Below are 24,035 nucleotides of genomic sequence, written 5' to 3'. Positions count from 1 at the left end.
GAAGAGATTTCCCCAGAGAAAGGGAGGGAAGTCAACTGCACACCTCCAACAGCTGGTTCAAGAGCACTATTAACAAAGACTTGGGAAAAGGTGGTTACCCCACCTTCAGCAAGAAGCTGAGAAAATAGTTCTCAGAGCTGAGTGGAATAATTTAATTCCCATCCCGGCTTTGACCTGTTACCGGTTTGACCTTCTCATTCAGAGGCGAACAAACCAAATGTAATGAGTTGTGTCCATAGCGCACATTTTAAACTGCCTTCGTTGCTGCAGTTACACTTACAGCTGTCTAAGAATTTATTGATTAATGCATTGGGACCCAACATAAGAAAGAAATGTTCTATGACATTGGTTAATGTTCTTTTAACCTGTTGGAAAAATCGCCCCTTTCCATTTCTGAAATGTGAAATGCAAATTATAATGGTATGTACAGTAGTTGTCTTTGCAACAAGTCTTATTTCACTTAACCAGTAACACTCAGTACTTTTGAAATCTAATATGCTGCTCTAATTGTTATATCTCCATCCCTCCATTCTGGGATGTACCGATTTATTTTATCTTTTCCTGTCACATTTTATTTACTTTATTTATTGAATAGATTTGTTTTACACTTGCTTTTCTGAACTTCAAACATTTCTGATTTAACATGTATGACACATGTACAACTTTGTTTACACTGTTGAATTATGAACTTGACTATCAATTTTCCTTTTTTTTTTCTTCTTGTGATGCTGCATTTGTAGTGGTGAACACATGCTGAATAAGCATGCAGTTTGACCTTATTTGTGGCTATAAAGTGCACAAGTGAACAATGCTTTTCCAGAAACTCACTTCAGTGCTGCCCAGAAATTAGAAGGGTTTGGATTTTTTATTTTTAATACATTTCTATTTTGATTTGTTCATTTACCAACACATACATACTCTGCTGTATTATAAATCAAAATCTCTAGAGACATAAGCATGCTCTATGTATAATAACTGGTATAAAAGCAGCATTTAAAAAGGTGTACTTTCCTGTACACCTTGAAATTATTTTCAATGAAATTGTCAATCTATTGTACTACTTGGACTTCGAAAGCAATTCTGCACGTAGGGCAGTGGTATTTAGTAAAAGTTGGAGTTGTAAACATGATTAACTGGCTTTTGTTGTAACCAAACATTTTTTAATTTTTGCAAATCAAAAATAAAAACAAAAAAAATTGGAAATACTTCGGTCAGGCACATGTTGGAAGAGGAACACAATGTTTCAGGTTGAAGATTTTACCTGAAATGGTAAAAAAAAAATCCCCCAGCAGATGCAGCCTGACCTGAGTATTTCCAGCATTTTCTGCTTTTATATCGTGGAAATTGTTAATGTAGGCATGACTGTTCAGTGATTTAATTACAACAGTGAGCTAGATCCATCCAATGAATTAAGTTTCATCTTATCAAGATATTAAATCTCGGTGCCTCATGCTGGCGTTCTTCAGCTTTTGAAGGACTTTCTGCAGTGCAACAGTAGTGGTCTACAGATTATGATTGAACGGGTGTGGCTCTGTGATTATCAGGCATTTTATCGATATCCTTGTATTAATCCCTGCTAAGGTTTAATATTTGAATGTATTCTGACGTGTAGAATAGGTGTTAAACATAAATGTGGTACCCAGCTTCTCTTCTGTCAATGATAAAATGAGAATATAAACAAGGAAATGTTCATTTTTGTGATAAATATGATAGATAGAACACCCTTGTTGCTTTCCCCATAAATGCTATTTTAATGTCTTGTCTTCCCATGTCTATAAGAAGAAATGTATCTCTAGCTGACGAGGAATACGGATTAAACGCAGTCCACCTTTAAATGGCTTTTTCCTTATATTTGACCCATGAAGGACATAATTTTAGGTGTTTTGCTTTAGATGGCAACACTAAACATATAATTAACATTATAATCCAGAGTAAAACTGAACAGTTGTGGTTCTGGAAGAATAATTAGTGGGTGTTAGTCCCTGCTTTTTGCCAACTCCATACCAGGAATTTGTCGGCTTGTTACACGCCTAGGGGGAGAGACATTTTTAAGCAGTAATAGTCCAGTTTTGAATTTGGAAATTTAATTAGGGAAATAAGATGACCTGTTCATTCTTTATACCAGGCACTGTGGAGGTACAGTAAAATGCAATATAGAGGTATATCGATGCCACATTAGTGTAAAACAAGGCTTAATTAACTGCAGTAAATTCCTACATGTGTGATTCCAGAACATGAAAGTCTGTTTGAACAGAGGAAATTCACTGTGTCTGACCTGTTTTTGTTTGCAGTTTGCAATAATCTAACTAGAAGAAATTACTATTCTGAGAATTGTCAGTTGTCACAATTCAAGTAATTACGTTCATGAGTATTAGGCTGAGGTTATATTAAATCATTAAATTGTTTTATACACGATGCTATATTTGCATGCAGTACTTGGGTGAACTTGAAAATCCTAGGAAAACAACTCAGAACTTCGACACTTGAACCATCTTTATAATTGTATTTTCACAATTTTTCCCCAAGCGAGTAGTCTTAACACCAGCTACAGATTGAGATCCAATTTAATAATTAATGACTGTTAGGTTATTGTAAGTATATATCCCTTTAAGAGTTGCAGTATTTTTGTATGTAAATAAAATGTTCCAGATTTATTCAACTTGTGGCAGCTGATGCTTTAACTGGGCGTACAGAAGTTCAGTCATCAAAGGATACAAATATAGTTTTGACATGCTGCCTTTTCTGTACAAATTGACTAAATATATCTTTACATTTTCAGTTTTTTCATGACCGGTTATCTTCCATTGGGCTTTGAATTTGGTGTAGAAATAACCTATCCAGAATCCGAGGGGACATCATCTGGACTTCTCAATGCTTCTGCACAAGTAAGAGTTTGGATGATCCATTATGAAAATAATGCTAATTTGATATCTTTGCAAAAATAATCTCTGAAATGAAGTCATAGTTACTCTCGCCCATGCTGACCAACATGCCTTCCTGAGAGAGTCCCCTTTGCCTGCTTCTTTTCCCCATACCCCTCCCAAGTCATATCCATGTTTCTGTCCAACATCTTTTAAACATTGTAATTGTACCCATCTCTACCATTTCCTCTGGCATTTCTTTCCATCTATCTACCACCCTTTGTGCGGAAAAGGATGCCTCTTCGGTCCTTTTGCAATCTGAAAGCTCTCACCTTAATTCCATGCCCTTTAGTTACAGACTCCTGTACCCTGAGGAAGAAACTGATAATCCATGTCAATTATCCCTATATATGTCTCTTATGATTTTATAAACTTCTTATAGGGCTGCCTTCAGCTGCCAAAATGGTCACATTGGTCACATTCTTCAGTCTGCACAATAAACCTCCATTCCCACCAAACCAATTTTGTATCTAACTGGGTTGCTCACCTTGATCCCCAGTGATCTCACTTTCAGGACCAGTCTACCATGTGGGATGCTGTCAAAAGCTTGTAGACATTGTGTACCACCCTTTTAAAAACACATTTGTGAGACACAATTTCCCACACAATGCCATGCTGAGTATTCCTCAATAGCCTTTGCCTTTCCAAGAGCAGATGGATCATATCACTCATGATTCCTACCACTAATTTACCCACAGCTTTTCTCACATCTCACTGATCTTGGGCCAGCTTATTTCAATTTAAAAAAATCGTTTAATTCCTATGTTTTTAACATCTGAGTTGCCAATTCAGATGTATGGTAAAACCGAAGGTGTGTCTTTGCCACCTGTCAATGGTTTACACGGCAGTTTGGTGGACACAGCTTATTCAGGTTATACAAGGTGTAGCAAATTAATTTTGAATAATTTTGGTATGTGTTCTTTGTGAAGATATGACCCATGGAAAATTGTCTCAGCAGTACGTTCAGTCAGATAACTAACTACATTCTGTAAAATCTGGGCCAACATCTTAAACCTACAAGTTTGAATATATAGTTTTGTTGAACTGGCCATGTGCTGAATATTCCAAAGGCACTCCGCCATTTTGAGGCACCAACTACCCATTATTAGATAGTGCTCTTGTGGTACTATAAGTAAGGTGAATGTGCCTTGCATCGGATGTATAGGTGCTACTGATTTTGTCCAGAAAATTGGCACAATATATGTTCATTTTCTAAAATTGTAGATTCCTTCATTGGAAGGCACCGGATTACTGTTGTCAATTATGTTAACAGTCAGTTGGAAAGGCTCATGGCTCTGGCCCCATTCATATTACATTATCTAGTAAATAACAATTCTGTTTAAGTAAATGTTCATTTTTGTCAATTCAAAGCATAAACCATGTATATGAGTAATTTTTAAATAGTTAATTGATTTATTTTTTAGTTTAATAATTTGTATTATGATTTGTCACAGCACATTTAAGACCAACTGATGTGACTTTTATCTTTGAGGTACAGTGAAAATTGGCCCTTAAGCCTACTGAGTCCGCGCTGACCAGCGATCACCCCGTACTACCCTACACACGAGACAATTTACAATTTTTTTTTTACCAATGCCAATTAACCTGCAAACATGTACATCTTTGGAGTGTTGGAGTAAACTGGAGCACCCAGAGAACACCCACATGGTCACAGGGGGAACATACACACTCCATAAAGAAAGGACCCGTGGTCAGGAGTAAACCCATCTCTCTGGGGCTGTAAGGCGGCAACTCTACTGCTACACCACTGTACAGCTCCACTGGTTGAAGTTGTAAATTTAGAATTGTGTATTGGCTCTGGCTCTTGCTTTTAATCCTTGTCTTCATGGAATTGGCAGTTTCCAGGAATTGCATATGCACAGATTGTGGAGGAAAGCACCAGCCAATAACTCCAAGAGAAGGTGATGGTGTATTATTAATCTTGGACAGTTATTTCAATATTGTTTTTCTTTGATTCCAGCTATTTGGAATTGTGTTCACTCTGGCCCAAGGAAAGTTGAAAGCTGATTATAATACATTTACAGGAAATATCTTTCTTTGTTCGTGGATCTTTGTGGGAATCATCCTTACAGGTAATTGGCTGTTTTTACCATTTAATCTTAATGTGTAACGCGTTGCTGTTTGAGAAAAGCAGCACCTCCATCCACTAAATATATAAAAGATAATGTGGAACAGTGAAAAGCCATTTGGCCATTTAAGGCCATTCTCTCCACAGATCTTTTACATTATTCCCTATTCAGGACTCCATCCTAGTCAGGTTTGCGCAGGAGCCAACCAACGACTGAAAAAACTCCCAAGAAGATAAAGTTCTGAATTTTTTTCCCCCCCAAGTTCACTCCTGTTCCCTTGCTCTTATCCACACCTGAAGAACAATGAATGAAAATCTTTGGATTAATCTGACCATTCAGTATGTGCTACCTATGGTTCCCACAAAGTAGCAACCATTATGTTCTGCGATGAATAAAACCAACTGTTTCTTTTTAAAGCTCGGAACCTCTACAATGGTCCTTCAAACATTTATCCGGCTCATTTTGTTTTACGCAATTTATGGAGTTAATTGCCATTGCATTAACTACTTTCGCCTGGAATCTACATTTTGAAAGGGGGGGAGAGACATTTTCTTTAATTCTTTATTGGCTTACGACGTTGCTGATTTCCTTCTGTTTTATAAATCAGTCCAAACCCCTGCCTCCCGTTTATCTTTGCTGCTCTTCATGTTCTCGTGCCTCAAAGGGTTTGAAGGTTAAGATTTTCTGATATCAAGATCGGACCACTAATATATTAAGTGAAAATAATTTATTTTGGTTTAATTATTTAAGATACTTTCTGACATTCTAACTCTAGTAACATTGCAACGGTTGGATCTTTGCAGAAAAGTGTTAATCTTCAAGCAAGTTATCTTCCATAAATCATTGTTTGCATCCATTCTATATAGTCAGCTACTTCCCACCCACATTTGTTAATCTACTGGAAGTTATCCAGTTGGTTTCAATCTTGTGAAATGACTATTACTTTGGTGTTCAAACAATTAAACTATTTGAAGGTTCCTTCTTTCATCGTGTTTCCTCATTAGTCACCTAGCCCCTATTCTTCAGCCTAAGTGCATTCATTTAGTTAGTCTTCTGTGGAACTTTGTCCATTTTTTTTTTTTCCTGATGACCGAGTTCAAGAGTGTTTATTTGTCATGAACTTGAACAATGAAATTCTTGTTGCAGCTTTACAAGCACATTTGATGCAACAGCATCAATATATTATCAATTATTCTAAGTAGACTGGACAATTTATAATGGCTTGGACATTGTTCTTTCTTTGTTGCTTTATTGCAACCTTGAACGATTTCATCATGTTTATGTGGCATAAGTTGTTGCTCTGAAACAATGTTGATTACTTATACCTTAAAGTGTACGCTGTACTCCCCGGCCACCATGTTAACTCCATGTTAACATGAGAAGTAATTAAGTTAGTATTTTCTCCCTGTTGCCACTTGATTATTTTTTTACTGTGCACAATTAATTCCTTCTGTTTATCAGCCTCTTCACTTTGAAAATAATGGCTACGTATGGAATATGTCCATAGTTTTGATAATGAAGATTGATATTAGCACAATTTCTTTCTCCATTCTTGTCCTTTAAGCAGCAACCAAATGGGTTATTTTACTGAGACATTATGTCTTACTGCTCTCCTTTTAATTATAGGTTCCACTCCACTGGTTTCTTGCTACTTTAAGGTAGCCTTCTTTCACATTTGGATCTTTCCAGATTTCATTGACTATTCCAAAATATCAGGAGTGCTGGTGATATTTTTCACAAGCATTCATTTAAAATAAATTGGACTCTGCCCTGGCTGCTTTAATGTGCTATGCATGCATCAGTTGCTTGACCAAAGGTTCAAATAGAATTTTAAATCTATTTGTTCTTTTGTTTGCTTAACAAGTGTACCACCTGTTTCTGAATTAAGGAATCTGTTCTGTTCCAGAAAGCTAATCTATTATGGACCTATTGTAGTTCTGCACTACAATGATTTACTACTTGTATATATTGTTCACCCATCCTTTCAATTAGCCCTACTTTAACAGTTTTCTACAAGTGTTCTGGTTCTACGTCAGTGGCACTTTGTTTTGAAATACTGCCATTTATTCCACCATAACACTTTTGCAGCTTTAATAGGCATTTTCCCCCTCAAGAATTTGGTTATTCTGTAAGGTGCCAATAACAGCCATTTTCTTCAGCTTTCAATAACTTCCAGTTCCTCCTCCAAATGGACCTTCTATTTCCGTGTCTAATTCAGCCACTACCATTTAACCTTGTCGCAAAAGTCTTTCTTCATAAAGCAGTTCCAAGCATAGTATTTCTCTTATATTTTCTTTGTCCAATATAATAATGTATACATTGAGAATCTACTAGACTTTGTCCACTTTTGATTCTCTGGCATTCTTGAGATTCTATGCCCATCCTTTTTTCGGATTATTTAAATTCCGAAACTATCTTTTAGCAACTTATTTTGAAAGTCTTGCTGCACTCATTGGGCGTTTACCCCACTGGAAAGAAGGCTGTATCAACCATGCCAACTCAAGGCTTAAATTCTATTTACCCTCACCATTTGTTGATATAAAATTTCAACTGACTGTAACTGTAAACATTGTGCACACTCTCCACCCAAAGTATTGTATATATTCTTAACCAATTTACCCAGTTTTTTTCCTAATAAATCGCAGAGCTCCTTTTACCAGCTGCTCCTCTCTCCAGCACAGGAAGTATATAGCCAGTTCAACAAACTACAGGTACTAAGTTTTGATTGTATGTTGAGTACTGTAAATACATATAGTAAATTATTGTAGGTTTCACGACTTTTAATGCAATTCAATTAGCAAAAACTGTATTGGGTGAATTAGTTAATTAGAAGCTCATTTGGAAGATTGATAGTACATATAGATAGAATTCAGAAACCTGGGAGGGGGGAGGGGGGTGGGGGTCAACCAGTAGTGAACAAAATGCGAATATAGAGGGGTGATAGTTTTTCTTGAGCAATGAAAGTCAAAAGTTTATTTAACTTCACTGAAGTCCTGATGGACAATTACTGAAGAATTTTGACTAAAAGTTTGAAAAGACCTACTATCATGTCGCATTGCAGATCACATGATCCCCAACATGCTCTTCTGGTCATCCAGGTGCAGCTCTTGGTGGATACATCCACATCTCTATCCTTTAGGCTTAGACAAGATACGGAGCAAGAAATTCTTGAGGTTCCATAAGAGTGAGTTGTTCTCCAGTGGTAGGCTTCTGCTAATGGTTAGTCCTAGGAGAGGTTGTGCACAAATTCTTGACAACTTACACTGACGTACACAGCCTTCTGAATATATTGCAGCTTTTTAACATATTTCAAGTATCTTCTCTGTACAATGTGTGAATGTTAAAACGCTAATCACTATTCTGTCACTTGAAAAGGCATATGGCAAAACTTGGTGGCTATGCAAGTGATGGTAAGAAGAAGCAGTGGTAAGGGATCATGTTCACTAAATAATTGTGAATGAAAAGTTCACTGAAAGGAAGACACTATGTAAACTGTAAAGGTAGCTGAAACAATTTTCATGGATCTGACTCCTTCAGAGACATTATGATCATAAACTATTAAGCTTTCATTCTTGCAGTTTTACATCCTGTGAAGTCTTGAGCATCTGCAGCTTTGTGACGCACACAGCTCTTGTTTGGTTTGCTGGCATGTTTTTATTAACAAGTCAATTGTGAAGCTAGTCTCTTTAGGTTTTTAGGAAAGAAATATAACCAGTCTACATGAACGAACCAGGATTGAGACAGTCCATGGACAATCGTGTACAGGGTAAGGTGGCGTCATGCTGCTGCTGCAAGTAAAAGAAACCAGAAACAAATTTTTGATAGGAATTTGATTGTACTATGGATGGAATACTGTCACCTCACCTCTGGGAGTTCTGTCGAAATGAGGCTGTATGTAGGATATGAAAGGCTCCTTTAGAGTAGTTTTAAATGCATGATTTGCATCTAATAATCTACTTTATTCACACCAGGGGCAGCTAGTGGTTTGACACCAGTTAGAAACCTGACTTTGAGAGGCTGGAAACTAAAAGTAGCTGAGGAAAATGTCACGCTAATGTTTGAAGGTTACGGTTCAGACATTTTTGTTGGGGCAGATTAAAGGGAGTTCTACTCTGCATCTGACTGATCTATGACCGTAACAGGTGGGCATAAAGCTGGCCAGGGCTGGCAAAAAATGCCGTTCTGACTTAACAAAATAATTATGCATCTGACAAGCTATAAATATTATTCTACATGCATCAAAACAAGTTAGTGTCAGTTTGTTTTTTGTTTCTTCAGCAGAAAGTACATACTCTAGTCTGTCCACCCTCTGATGTGGAAATGTGACATTTTTTCCTCCAGCCACTAGACGTGGTATGCAGTTGATTGTTGTTAAAGGTAATTAATTTATAGGGTGTGGCTTAATGAAATGCCAGTTTAAAAAAAGTAAATACTTCCCATGTTATATATAACATTCAAACTAGTTGAATTTTTCATTAGTTACTCAGGTCAATGTGGAAAAATCATGTTACTCAAGAGCCTCGGGTACTTCTGTTATAAACACAATGAATAACGTTTACTGCATGCATAAGTAATATGTTAATAAATTTAGTTGTTTTCAAATATAAACTGGAAAATGGAGCATCTGCACAACTGTTGTACTTAAATCTACACACACTACCCATGAGAATGCAGCTTTAACATGTGAATTAGCATCTGTTTTACATTGGACATAGCTTTAATGTGCCGCACCAAAAAAAGGAGAAAGAATAGTTGGGAGTGATTATGAGGCAGTAATCCAATTTTGGACTTTTGGAGGACATAAATTACAAAATGAAGTTCATCGATTTGTGGTGCGGCGGCATCTGATTGTGTTTCTGTGCCAGCATTGTTTGCCATGTTTTCTACCACTCGGGCAGCTGTCAAAGTCACTGGAGTTGACTGTCCCTGCCAGTAATTGAACATTGCAGGTGTCCTAAAAGATAGGTGTGGCGCCAGTGATCATATTTGTGCTGCAGTCATGCTTAAATGGTAATCCTATGTGGAATCTCTACAGGAAGTATTCCAAGCCGGGCTTTCTGCACAGCTGCTAGCTACAAGCCCATGTCATGGGCTGTTAGGAGAAATGGGTCTGGCCTACTTGGTATTGTTAACTATAAAATTGTAAAATATTTTAAGACTAATTTAAACACGTACATTGAGGACCTATATTTAATACAAACTAAGCCAACAATAAGAATTAAATTGCACGTTTCCAAGGTGCATATTTTTGTAGCAGCTATTGGACAATTTTGTTTTGGTAAATTATTGTTCCTGCATCCATGTCCTCCATTTTTAATGCCTTGGAATCACCCCCTTCTATTGATAACTTCTAATATGTGCTGGATGATTTTATTAGTCTTGCTATTTTCAGCCAGTGTTCTGTCTGGAAGCAGTGTGAGGTAAGAACTCTGCAAAAAAACAAAATTGTAATGTCAATACTTTGTTTTGTGTATGGTGCAGCTATGCATTTGAATTAAAATATTACTTTTTGGTGACTTTCTTAAAAGGTTAACAGAAGTCAATTACAAATTATTTGTTCCTTACTGTTTGCTTGATAAATTGTATAACATCTACAGAAAGATATGGTGTGTGTAACTGGTAAATGTTCTGTTATTATTTAGGACAACCTTTTGCTTAAATAATGTGAATGAAGTCTTTTTCAGTAATTCTAATTTTATTTATTAGAAATGCATTTGTAATATCCTTATACAATGATGGAAACTCTCAGTCTCAATTTTGAGATATGCAATTTTGAAAGCTTCATATTTTTGGCTTTTAAAAGGTGCTGTACAGACTTTGATCTAGCAGAATTGCATTGAGATTTAGTTGACTGCATAGGTAAACTAACATTTTTAAATGTATGTACTCGCTTTCTTAAGTTCCTGTTTTCATAAAATGTACACGTAAAATAAATAGTTTGTTTCATAATTTTTGTTTTCTTTACAGTTTTCATAAAAACAGACTTAAAAAGACAACAAGCAAACCTAGCTGCAAATGCCCAGGTAAATTAATTAAACTTTGTTTTTTTGAATGCATAGAAAGCTTACGATCAATTATTTTAAATGTCACTGATTCTTTGTGTGAATTTCTTGCACATATATGAATTGCCATAAGAAGGTGGTGGGTAGGGGAGTGCATTTTGGGTTAGTTAAGCCTGGCAATGCCATCCCTTTTCAAATTTGTTTTCATTTGCTGAATTTGAACCATGCCCTTATTCTGCTATCTACTGAATTTCAGTATTTGTGGAACGTTTTAATTTATTGTCACCTGAGTTTTCCCATTTAATCGAACAATTAATATCTATTTAGAGGGTATTTCTCTCTATTGAAGATTCCATATCTTTTATCCAATGCTATTGGACCAATCTTAGTTTTTGTGCCAAATTTCTTTATTTGCAGTTCAGTAAAACTGATGTTATCTGGCCATTTAGAATCAGAATGGTTCGTCATCTGATTCACCAGGTGATTTTCCACTCATCAGGCCCCAATTTCTTTGCTCCTGGACCACTTGCCATGGGTTCATTGAAATGTTACTGTAATATTAAAAAAAATAATGTAATAAAATCCAATAGTCCAGAAAATCTGCCAGTGGCACCACAAAAACCCTGAACGTGCCAAATTAAATGTTTCACTGTATTATAGAAGAAGCTGTTAAAGTTTAAATATTGGGTGTATTTTTCTCAGCAAAGTGTACTGCTGCCTCTTTCCATCAAAACAAGGAAGGTTGTTTGCACAATACAGCAGAATATTTATTGACATAACTATTTTACAGAGAAGTCTGTATAATTGATGCCATTTGCAAAGACTGTTTAAATGGAGTCCACACATTGCACCACATAGCACCACAAAGTCTCCAGATAAAGCTGTCCAAAATAAAGAGCAAAAAGTATTCTTGCAACTATAGAAGTTGGGAGGTCATGATGCAGTTGTATAAGACGTTGGTGAGACCGTATTTAGAATATTGTGTTCAGTTCTGGGCACCATGTTATAGGAAAGATATTATCAAGGTTGAAAGGGTTCAGAAAAGTTTCATGAGGAAGTTGCCAGGACTAGAGGGTGTGAGCTGTAGGGAAAGGTTGAGTAGCTGGGTCTCTCTTCCATGGAGCACAGGAGGATGAAGGGGATCTTACAGAGGTGTACAAAATTGTTGGCCGGTGTGGGCAAGTTGGGCCGAAGGGCCTGTTTCCACACTCGCTCTATGACGCTAAGTAAATGTGCAGAATATTAATTCCGCTAGCTTGTGCTGCAATAACACAGAATTGTCAGCTCATTGTGGCATGAAAAAGTAATATATAGCGAAATGACATATGGATTTCTGGAAGTCATTTGACACCTATAATCTGTAGTTGAGGCTCGTGGAGTGCAAGGCAAATTTTTGACCTGCTTAAAATAAAAGGTTTGGTGACAAAAAAAGAATAATTGGTATGGGTCATTATTTATAAATAGAATGGATGTTGGTTTTTTATTTTAAACCAAGCTTGCTGGTCGAAAACCAATGAGATTGTTTGCAATAAATTACAGAACTGATACAGATTTGATGTAAACAGTGATTTAAAATTTGTATTTTCTAATGGATAAATACCTAGAAGTGGTAGAAGTCTTATGTGTGTAATGTGCAAACTGTGGGAGGTCATGTTGCAGCTGTATAAACCATTTTCCCAAGTTGGGAGGAATGGGGTATATGCTTACTAGATTGATAAGCAAATTCCCAGAATTAAATTATTTTCTAGAAGTAACATTTCCTTTGGGTGACTTGATTGAAGTTATAGATTTGAAGATGGATTTGTGGTACTTTTGTCTAGAAACCATGTTTTAAAAATTAGAGCCAGGAATATTGAGGAAACTCCTCGTCACACAAATATTTTGGATCTATTCTGCAAATAGCAATTGATATTGGGTCAGTTATTGAATCTGACAATCTTGAAGTTAATTGCATTTAGCCACAGCTCTTGAGGGACATGACAATGTGAATATCATCAAATTAGCCATGAACTAATTTTTTTTTAAACCTATGAACTAAATGGTCTTTCTTTTCCAAGTGTTCCTGTGAATAATGGTGTTGTGACTATTATGAGGAAATAAGAATAATTGATTTATTTTTCTCCCCTCAGCTTGCTGAACGTGAGTCACTAGAAAGAGTTTCCACTTCACAAAGTGAACTTCATGCACCAGAAGAAACTACAATCTAATAAATATGGGAGAACAGATGGCAGTGGTACAGCGCACAACTAGTAAATGGCACTGAAATAAATATGAAGAGCTGCTAATGGTGCAATGGTTAGAAAAATGTGATAATTTATTAACAGTGACCAATATTTATTAGTAGTTCGAATCATGGAATCATTTCACTGGTTTCAAGAGCATTAGGTTGTTCCAGTCAGATAGATATTTTTGCAAAGAAAAATTGGAAGTTTGACTGGTTTGAACAAATAATTTCTACAGAAGACTTAAACTGGACCAGAATTCAATTTTTATATGTAAAAATGTATCGGAGCCAACTAACTTGAACATCTATGTCAGTCTTACATATGGAGTTTGTTTTAAGTATTATTTTGAAATGCTACTATACCAATGCCTCTGGTAATTTTCCAAATGTAAGCACACTGAGTTTTTGACATTCTCATTGTTTTAGAAACAAAATTGCTTTGAGATTTTGTTATTGCTCTTGGGCATGTTGGATGAGTTCTGAGAACGGGTCAGTGTTCTGAAAGGTAAGGGAGAATTCAGCCTCTCAAAAATGTAAACTCTAGCCTTCTTAATGTTCAAAGAAAGAAATAGTTTTTTAAGTTAAATTGTGTATAAATAGCTCGTGCACAATTTGTAACATCCATAAAAGCAATTTCCATGGAAATGCACTTGATACTTGTTAAGTAGTCAAAACTGTAATGTGTTTAGCTATAGCTTGCACAGATTTGATATGTTTGTAATATATAGTTGTATATATCAGCAGCGAGTTGCAATTTTCTGTTTTGGTGCATAGTTATGCTATGGATGTCCAATAGTACATATGTAAAAATATTAGTGGACAGAAGTTATTCATACTACACAGTTTGCACTTAAATCTATTCAATTCACAGGAATGAATACAGTAGGTTTAAGTTTCACAGATGATATTCTATCTTTGACTTCATAAGAAGCTAGAGAGTAAAATTGTAAAGTTTGTTGTCCAATGCAGTCTATGTACTGTAAACCCCCAGATGTTGGGGGGGGGGAGCAAATATCTGTTCATCACAATAGTTGTGCCTTTAATATCGATATGAAAAGATGCAACAGATTTTAACTATTTAGGTGCATTAAATTCTAAGAACTGTATTAAGACCTAAATGATCAACCTCGTGTAAGATCATTAGTCCGCTGGATGGTACTGTATATATTGGCAATGTAGAACCAAAGTTATTAATTATGTCCCTATCCTCTCATTGTTAATCTTAGAGCATCTGTACAGTTGAAGTCAATTCTGGTTATTCACTTGCAAATACCCATAGTTCTGTCACTTTACCAGATGATAACCATCAAATGATGAACCTGTCACTGTGGAGTAAACATAGTTGTAGTTACTTTGGTTCATGTTCCACATATCTGTATATAATTGTATCATTTTCTTCATCATGTGATTTTAATACACAATGAAATTTTTATTTTGTATAAAGTGGTTTGTGTGGTTTTTTTTTCTCGCTCTCTCCCTCCAGATAGCTTGGCTGGAATCAGGAAATAATTCTGTAGGAAATTGTCAGTATTTTTGTAATGTTTGAAAGAATGTGGGTGGGTGGGACTGAACTTAGCACTTCAAAAAAAAAAAGTCTTGATACGATGGAATTTGAATGAAATATGAACAACAATTTAAGACTTGGTATAAACCATACTGTTTTAAAGCCATTGCATATGAAACATGGTAAATGATGCCTTTGTTTTAAAGAATTGTCTTATTTAAAATTTCAATGTGAAGTGCGTTGAGCCTTTTGCATAAACTCGGTGTAATCTTGCCTGACCTGATGGAATGAACATCTCATTCTCTCTGGAAGTTGTAAAGATCCCCTGTGAAATAAACATCTCAACACAGGATTTAATCAGGCCCACAAGGCATGTTTCTACATATTGTCATTAAGTAATTTTAATCTACTAGTTTCAAATGCAAGAAGTGATGAAATTGGCTGGAAATTGAATTAACATTACAGGTGAAAAAGTGAAACTTATCTTTCACCACAGAAGAGACTGCTGCAGACTTTAGGTGCTCCAGAAAGCTCTGTTTTGTCACTGGGTGGGGAGTGTGTCCCTGATATCGGTGGTTAGCGATAAGACCATATTGCAGTACTGATAACATTTGCTTTGTGTTAATGAGCATCAGAAATATTGACTAAACCCATGGCAGATAATTGGAATATATTAATACTGCATCTGTCTTTTGAAGATTTCCTGGGTTTTCTAGGAAGTGCATAAGTATTAAAACATCTTTGTCACATTTATATAGTGATTTTAGTGCCATTTCTGTAGGTCCTGATTAGTCTACTGAAAGATTTGCCATAGCTTGAAAAATATCACAAAGATTTTTTCCTTTCTTGTTTTAGCCTAGTTTTCTAATAGTATATATCGGTAAGCTTTTCTTAATTTGATTATTTTTGGAAGACCAACTGTCTTCCAGGTTTGACATTGGTCATGTGAACCCATATGCTTGAGTTGGTGGATTATTTTACTTGATGCTTGCTTCCTGTGTTCTCAGCAGGTGCATGTTTTCTGAACTCAGGATAGTAATTATGTTCCGCCATACTTTTGCCTTTTAACCATTGCTCTGCACGAGACTGACCTTAGTAGGCTGAATGTCAGTCTCGTGCAGACTAGTAGTTAAATCCAGTCTATTTTTACTCTGGCTACTTATCTACTCACTTTGCCACCAAGAATAACATTTTTTTTAATCATAGGGAGCATTGCAGTTGAATCACATAACAGCGATTCCAATTAATATATGAATGAACAGGGTACTGGAGCTCTGTTTTTCTTTACCTGATCCGCTTGTAGCTGCGATTTCCTACCTTAAATCTAGATAATGTTTAAAACATTTTCATCCAGCCTTTATTTGATGAGTGCAATGGATGGAAATGGGTCTGATTGAGTTCCACTAGGATAGTGTACAAAAATTGTCATATTTTCACCATTCTAATCACGACTATTTTTAAACATATCACTGTTTATTTCATGGGATGAACAATTAATCTTTGTAAATATTCCTAATCGTTGTAACAAGTTGGATAGATATCTAATAATCACAATCACAAGCATCTATAATGCTTGTTCAATGAGGCAGAAGGCACGAGACCTCCATTTTATGAATGAGCAACCCTAACAGCAAATTCTGGAGCCTAAAATCTGCCCTGTGTATAAACCTAACTATTGCTGGCTACTCCTTGGATCTTTAATCTTAAAGCACTATGTGCGAAGTGATGGTATTTCCAGAGAAGCATAAATTGAGTTGCTGCTATAATTTTAAAGACATTCTGTCATGCCAGGGTATTGGGTAATGTGTAAGCTTATAACTTTAGCATCCAAATTTGAATAGTGATTAACCTGTGGAAACTTTCAATCGTTAAAGCATGATTTTAGAATTGTGGTGGAATGTCTTTCAGATTGCAACTTGAGCAATATAATGTTTTCCCATTGGATATTTAGCACAAAGTTTGGAGAAAAGTATCTAAATTTTATGCACAAATTAAATTCCGATGAGGTGCCCCATCTCAGCTGATAAGTTCAATAATCACTTAATTTTTGCCTTCCCTTCTGCAGGGATAACTGACCCAACCCACCAGTTAAAACTGCATTCAACCATTAACCCTGTCGATTACAGCTTTCCCCAGGTTTTTATCTCCACAACCCTATCAGGTAGTGTTATGGAACTTCCACTGTTATAATTAACATTTTTCCTCTAATCTCTTCCTTCTATCAAATTATTGATACCTCCCCATTTTCTATCTACTTCTTCCAATTTGACACATGGATCCCAAAGTGCAGTTTCCTGATCAATCTGCTGGGACATTTGGAACTCTACACCTCATTGCCTCTCCATCACAAGCCTTCCTTGTTATCTTCTCAAAAAGATCTATTTAGACACATCTATTTAAAATCCATCAAGTTGTTTCTCAATGCTGATTTATGCCATGGCCCTACATTAAGTCCAACACTTTGGCTGTGTGTTCGACTGACTACCCTGTAGCTGATTGGTCTATCCCTTACTACCTTTTTGTAGCAGTACCTCAGTCCAAGGGACACAATGTCTGCAGCCAGAAGGCTGAAAAATGTTAGAGCCTGCTATTTACTCCCAATTGAGAGTCTGGAATACATTTCATCTGAGCCTGAAGATTCGTCCACTTTTTAATACGCTAGACCTTCACTCTGGTTTGGGCCCAGATAGATCAGATATTTTCTCTTCAACTTCAAAGCCTGTATAATCTTCTTTGAATAATTTACTTCACTCTTGAGAAAGTGAGGCATTTTTCAGTTGTTATCATATTGTGGTTGTTTCAAGACACTTTGAGAATTTGTAATGGGGAATTTTATTCATAATTGTTACAACAGTGTACAGGAGCAGCAAGGTAGACGGACACAGGAGCAGCTGTTGAGAATTATTGCATGGGAGGATTGAAAGGTGTATATATATATACTGAATGCAGGGCAATGCTTGTTAAATTTATGTTCTGTCTAATGGAATGTTTCAATTTATTTTCCGAGCTAAGAGCACTGGTCTGGTGAATAAGCACTGAGGTGATTAATTTTTCTTTTTGCATAGGTAGATTAGAATTGGCTGCTGAATCTATAAAGTTGAGATTTGAGAATGGCTCTTTTCCTATTAAAATAGTTTTCACCAAGATTGATAAATTTTAACCTAATTATCACATTCTCAATTCCTAATCATTAAGAATATTACATATTTTCATTTTGTTGTATAAGTTGTCTTCTCGTTTACATCTCACACAATCTCACTGAACAGGAGTGTCTATTTGTCCCCCTGTGCCTGTGTCACTTCTAAATGAGCTGTTCATTTATTTCCTGACCCTGACATCTTATCCATAACTACAACCATGTTTAAACAAAAATACAAACACCACATTTTATAAACAGTAATGAAACTGGTTCCACCTTTTAGAGAAGATATTGTAGATCATAACATTTTAACTGCTTGTTCTTGCATTAGTCAATGTGCATTTGTGCCCCCCCTGGTTATTTGCCCACACACCAGTAGAACCTGCATCAGATAGTTTATTTTAAACATTGTTGGGTTCTCCCTTTACCTTAAGGAAAATCCTGGCTGGAAAAATAGCTTCGGGTGATTTTTTTTTTTTGATTTTTTAATTAAAAAAAAAAATTAGCTAGATGCTGCCACTTGTTATTGCCTACAATGCTCGGGTCTCGTGTTTGAATTGTGCAGTTTTGTGTGTGGAGTGCTCTCTTCAGTATGTATCATTGAAATTATTATAAAATGGTAGTGACCAGAATAATGCAACAGGAAACAAAATTATATGCTGGTTACCTTTTTAAAGGAGAAATATAATTAGTGGCTTCAGTTTCCTTGTGCCTATACACAAATGCACCCACGTTTCCTGATCTCAGCTGTGCTATTGGAGAACCGATTGGAACTTGGTACTATTCACTTTTCTCCCTGTTCTCCATCCCAAGGAAGCATGAACATGGCATCGCTTCCCTTAAAACTCTTCCTTCAATACTCCAGCTTGACCAAAAATCCTACATTCAAAGAAATGGTGTTTGTCCACTACGTTGTTTTGTAGAAAGGTAAAACGTACTGAAAGGATGATTTGCATTTGATTTATTACCCTCAATTCAGTTATCTCTTCAAAAAATAATTTGTAAACCTTGATTAAAGGGTGCCACTTTCATAGAACTATAGAAGAATGCTTGAATAATTTTAAATTGAGCTATTTGCTTCTTTTTTTTTTCCCCTTGTCACTTTGGCAAACTTGTGTGTGTAAACTTGAGTTGTGGAGACCTTTTATTGGGGCTCTGCATTTTAAGATTTTGACATTGTACAATTGTAATGCATTTATTGTAGTATGTATGTGTTTATTGCATATTATAGTTGTTATACATTAGCATCAAATGAGTTGGTGATTTTCATCAATATGGTAGAAATGATCAGCTTAAAATGCCCAGATAACTACCATAACACATAATTTTGCGACAACACATTCCAAAAATAACAACATTTTGTTATTCGGCATATAATGAGCATTTTATTGACATTTAATCTAAAGTAACAGAACCGTAAGCAGAATAAGTTAATCAAGCAAACACCATTTGGCTATGAATACATTCCCTTTTAATTGAGCGTTATCGACTATCAAGGTGCCTTGTTTGATCATAACACTATTCAAAAGTTAATAGTGCAGGATTGTTGAATCATCGTTATCCATTAAAAGTATTTTGTGTCATAATTCTAATTAATTCAGTGATTGAAGTGTTAAAAGTTAATACACATGGACTTTTCATATATTTAATTTAAACATATGCCAGCACTATCTGTCCTTGTCAGTATTCCCAATGGCATTATTCTATTGTGTTGCCCCTGTTAGAGGAAATATTGGGTTTTTCCCTATGCAAAAGCTGTACCTTTATGGCTTAAGATTTGCTAATATGAATATTGAGATTGTATTACACAAATGTTCAACTAGTAAGTTAAAGTTGATGTTGCTGACATACTATAAAAAACATAACGACAAAAATGTAAGAACTACCGTAAGTTGAAAAAACATTTATAATCTGTATGATAAAATTCTATTTTTTTTTAGATTTGTATAACTAAGTGTTAGTATAGATTACGAAGCCCTACAGACATGTAATTTGTCATACGTTGAATCTGTCTTTTCGTTAGCCCAGTTGTATTCTTGAAGTATGTATGTTGTCTGTGTATTTAAAATGAATCAAATATCTCTGGTTCCATATCTAAAGTAGTGAGTGCCACCTGTATTTGCATCTGATATCCATATATGTTTGATTGTGCTGATCAATGTTTCTGTGCTCTGGATTTTTGTAATGGGTTATACAGTGTAGCAAAGGTATCAAAAAAAAGGTTAAAGATCAAAATAATTGGTGCAGTTTTGTGGTTAAAAACTATTGTGGCTTTGGCAGAAAAATCCTACTGAACATTGCAGAAGATTTAAGGTTTCCTTCCCAGTGGTTACCCATTGTGCATTTAGTACTTTGATATCCAGTGGGAAAGCTATTCATTTATTGAATGTATCATTGAAGTGAATAGCATTTTATTTTCCTGATGAAGATGTGTATACTTCATAGCAACTTGGAGACTGGAGCTGCTGGGCTCACAGCCAACAGATTCTAATCTATACGCAGGGGACAGTTTAGAGAAGCTAATTAACCTAAAAACTTGTTTATCATTGGACTGTGGGAGGAAACCGGAGCACCCGGAGAAAACCTACGAACTCCATACAGACAGCACCCGAGGTCAGGATTACACCCGGGTCTCTAGTCATTAGAAGGCAGCGGCTTTACCAGTGTGCCACCTGATTGATACCCTCAGTTGAAGCCTTGCATTGATACCTGACATCATGAGAGCAATTTATCTATGTAGGACACATTTAATTTGGCAGTTGTCCATTTGCTCAGTTTTTTAAACCAATATTGTTTTTACCTCACATTTTTGGTTTGTACAGCTATTCTTACAGCGAGCTATTTAAATGAAGGAAAATTAATACACAACGAATAGTCATTGTTAGAATTGGGCGGAAATGATCTCCCAAAAAGCATTTGGTGTCTTCCCTGAATTTAAGGAGTTCATAGTAAATTTTGTTTAAATGATGAAGCTAACCATAAAATGGAATATCCTTTTAAAATACAGGGGCCTGTTTTTAAAAATAACTAATTTTAAATTGTTGTACTTTGAAATATTTTATTTACCCCTGGATGATCATGAGAAGTGGAGAAATTAGATGACCTTTCTCTTTGAAATTGCCACATGTTTGTCGGAGCTTTTCTGCCAAAGTTGCAAGAACTTGATTGGGATTACAACACATGGCTTCCATTTTATTGCAATAATTTATGTAAATAGCTTAAAGAGGGTCGTAATCGTAAATCTCAATTGCATTCGAGCTAAATAGATTTCAACAGACAAATAATCTGGAAGGCTTCTCTTGTTGTGCTTCTTTGGAAGAAACTAAAATCATTTTGGGAGAATTATTTAATTGTCAGCAAAGTTATAAATGTGTTAGAATGTAATGGGCACGGAACAGAGATTATATAATGCTTTAAAATGTTTTCCAGGATTCTGCAAGTGTTTTTTGAAGGTGTGAGGGTTGGCTGTAGCAATGGATCCATTTTTCTGTATCCATTATTTGTATCTCTTAAACTACCATCTGTTTCTGATGCAGGATGGAGAGAGAATTTAGTTAATATTTGCATTACATTTAGATCAATTATCTGATCTAGCACTGTGAATGAATGTGTATAACATGTGAATATCTAATTAAAATGTGCTTCTTGGAAGCTGTGTGTAATTATGCCCAGTTGTACACTTGCCTCTTGTTTTCCCAAAATATTTTAAAATAAAATGTCAAGATTAAAAATAGAAAGGGTTTGGTGTATTTTGTTGGAGAACATAATTTTATTTTGATGGGGTGGTTTTAAATGGTTTGGAAGTGGACTTTTAGTTTAGAGATGCAACACAGAAACAGGCCCTTCTGCCCACTGAATCCACGCTGACCAGCGATCCTCGCACACTAACACTATCCCACACGCAACAGGGGCAATTTACAGTTATAGTCAAGTTAAGTCAAGAGTTTTATTCTCACGTGTCCCAGATAGGACAATGCAATTCTTCCTTGCTGCAGCACAACAGAATATGTAAACCTAATACAAAACTGAAGATAAAAGTTCAGTATAGACCATGAACCATGAAATAATAGACTTATTGTTCAGAGCTTATTTGGTCGGGTTTAATAGCCTGATGGCTGTGGGGAAGAAGCTGTTCCTCAACCTGGATGTTACAGATCATAGGCTCCTGTACCTTCTTCCCGATGGCAACAGAGAGACGAGTGTGTGGCCAGGATGGTACAAGGGTTTGAAGTTGGCAGCTTTTTTGACGCAGCGACTGCGATAGATCCCTTCGATGGTGGGGAGGTCAGAGCCGGCAATGGACTGGGCAGTGGTCACAACTTTCTGCAGTCTTTTCCGCTCCTGGACGTTCCAAGTTGCCGAACCAGGCCACGATGCAGCCAGCCAGTATGCTCTCTACTGTGCACCTGTAGAAGTTTGAGAGAATCCAACTGGACATACCAATCTCAGGAAGTAGAGGTGCTGATGTGCCTTCTTTATAATTGCATCAGTGTGCTGGGACCAGGAAAGATCTTCGGAAATATGCACACCCAGGAATTTGAAGTTTTTGACCCTCTCCACCATCGTCCCATTGATATAAACGGGATTGCGGGTCCCTATCCTGACCCTTCCAAAGACCACAATCAGTTCCTTGCTTTTACTGGTGTTTGAGAGCCAGGTTGTTGTGCTGGCACCATTTGGTCAATCGGTCGATCTCACTTCTATACTCTGACTCATCACCATCAGCGATTCGTCCCACAACAGTGGTGTTGTCGGCAAAGTTGATGATGGAGTTCGCGCTATGTCCGGCTACACAGTCATGAGTATTGAGTGAGTACAGCAGGGGGCTGAGCACGCAGCCTTGAGGTGCTCCCATGCTGATTGTTATCGAGGATGATATATTTTCACCAATACCGACTGACTGGTCAGTGGATGAGGAAGTCGAGGATCCAATTGCAGAGGGATGTGCATAGACCCAGATCCGTGAACTTGGTAACCAGCTTCTTTTTTTTTAATCAAAAAATTTATTCAATTATTAAAAAATAATATTTACACTACAATAAAACAAGCCAGAACCCACCACCATAAATACAATATAAACATATATCCATAATAAACTATTATACAATTATCATACAATCCTTATTGAGGATACATTCAACACCCTGCGGAGCCCAGCGGTCCCGGAACTCCCTCAGGGTGCCCATAGACAGGGCGTATTCCCTTTCTAACCTCATCCAGGCATGGTAACCAGCTTAGAAGGGATGATGGTATTAAACGGCGAGCTGCAGTCTATTATAAACAGCCTGATGTAAGTGTTTTTTGTTGTCCAAGTGGTCCAGAGCGAAGTGGAGAGCCAGCGAGATTGCATCCACCGTTGACCTGTTATGGCGGTAAGCGAACTGCAGTGGGTCGAAGTTCTTGGCGAAGTAGGAGTTGATATGCGCCATAATCAACCTCTCAAAGCACTTCATCACCACAGACGTTAGTGCCACTGGTCGATAGTCATTGAGGCACGTCACCTTGCTCTTAGGCACCGGTATTATTGATGCCCTTTTAAAGCGGGTGGGAACCTCGGACATCAGAAGTGAGTGCGAGGTTCTGAAAAGGTTTCAGAAGTGAAAATGTCCGTAAAAACTCCAGCCAGTTGGACTGCACAGGTTTTGAGAACACGACCGGGTATACCATCGGGTCCAGGCGCTTTTCGAGGGTTCGCCCTTCTGAATGATTTTCTGACGAATAAACCAAGCCAATTAGCCTGCAAACCCATATGTCTTTGGAGTGTAAAAGGATAAAACCCACATGGTCACAGGGAGAACATACAAACTCCATTCAGGCATGCACCCATAAACAGGATCACTGACACTGAGGCAGCAGTCCTACCCCTGTGCCAGTGTACCGGCATCAGAGAAATCTATCTTTGATGCAAAGGGTTGTATTTTTGCTTTCCCTTTAACGTACTGGTATAACAGATTATACAGTTGTTAAAAGGCCTGCTATATGTTTTGGAATTGCTGACAAATGAAATATAGGTGGATCTGCTATTACACTCTGATGTAACGCAACTGCTAAAAGTAGGGAAACCCATTGGTTTTACATGAAACAAATTATAACACAATTTGGATCGGGAACCAGAGAATCACTTAAGTTACTATGGAAATTGATAAGCAGAAAAA

The 24,035-nt window shown here is 36.7% G+C and overlaps 1 protein-coding gene across 3 annotated transcripts in view; it reads left to right on the top strand.

Annotated features, from left to right (window-relative positions):
- The window catches only part of flvcr1 (FLVCR heme transporter 1), a 30,183-nt gene extending 15,503 nt beyond the window's left edge, over positions 1-14,680 (top strand). Inside the window, exons 7-11 of one of the 3 annotated variants that reach the window (XR_008723923.1) lie at positions 2,780-2,885; positions 4,903-5,014; positions 7,657-7,722; positions 10,979-11,034; positions 13,143-13,218. Coding sequence is in view for 1 of the 3 variants with exons in the window: in XM_055639765.1 (XP_055495740.1) it covers positions 2,780-2,885; positions 4,903-5,014; positions 10,979-11,034; positions 13,143-13,220 (352 nt within the window). In the remaining 2 variants the exon portion in view is untranslated. Of the gene's footprint in view, positions 1-2,779; positions 2,886-4,902; positions 5,015-7,656; positions 7,723-10,978; positions 11,035-13,142 lie in introns of those variants that run through there. The other 2 variants (XM_055639765.1, XR_008723924.1) reach the window with 2 other exon arrangements.
- Positions 14,681-24,035: the final 9,355 nt, after the last annotated feature.

Source organism: Leucoraja erinacea, chromosome 8, assembly GCF_028641065.1.
Source record: "Leucoraja erinacea ecotype New England chromosome 8, Leri_hhj_1, whole genome shotgun sequence".
Classification (NCBI taxonomy): domain Eukaryota; kingdom Metazoa; phylum Chordata; class Chondrichthyes; order Rajiformes; family Rajidae; genus Leucoraja; species Leucoraja erinaceus.
This window is presented reverse-complemented; position numbering and strand designations above follow the sequence as displayed.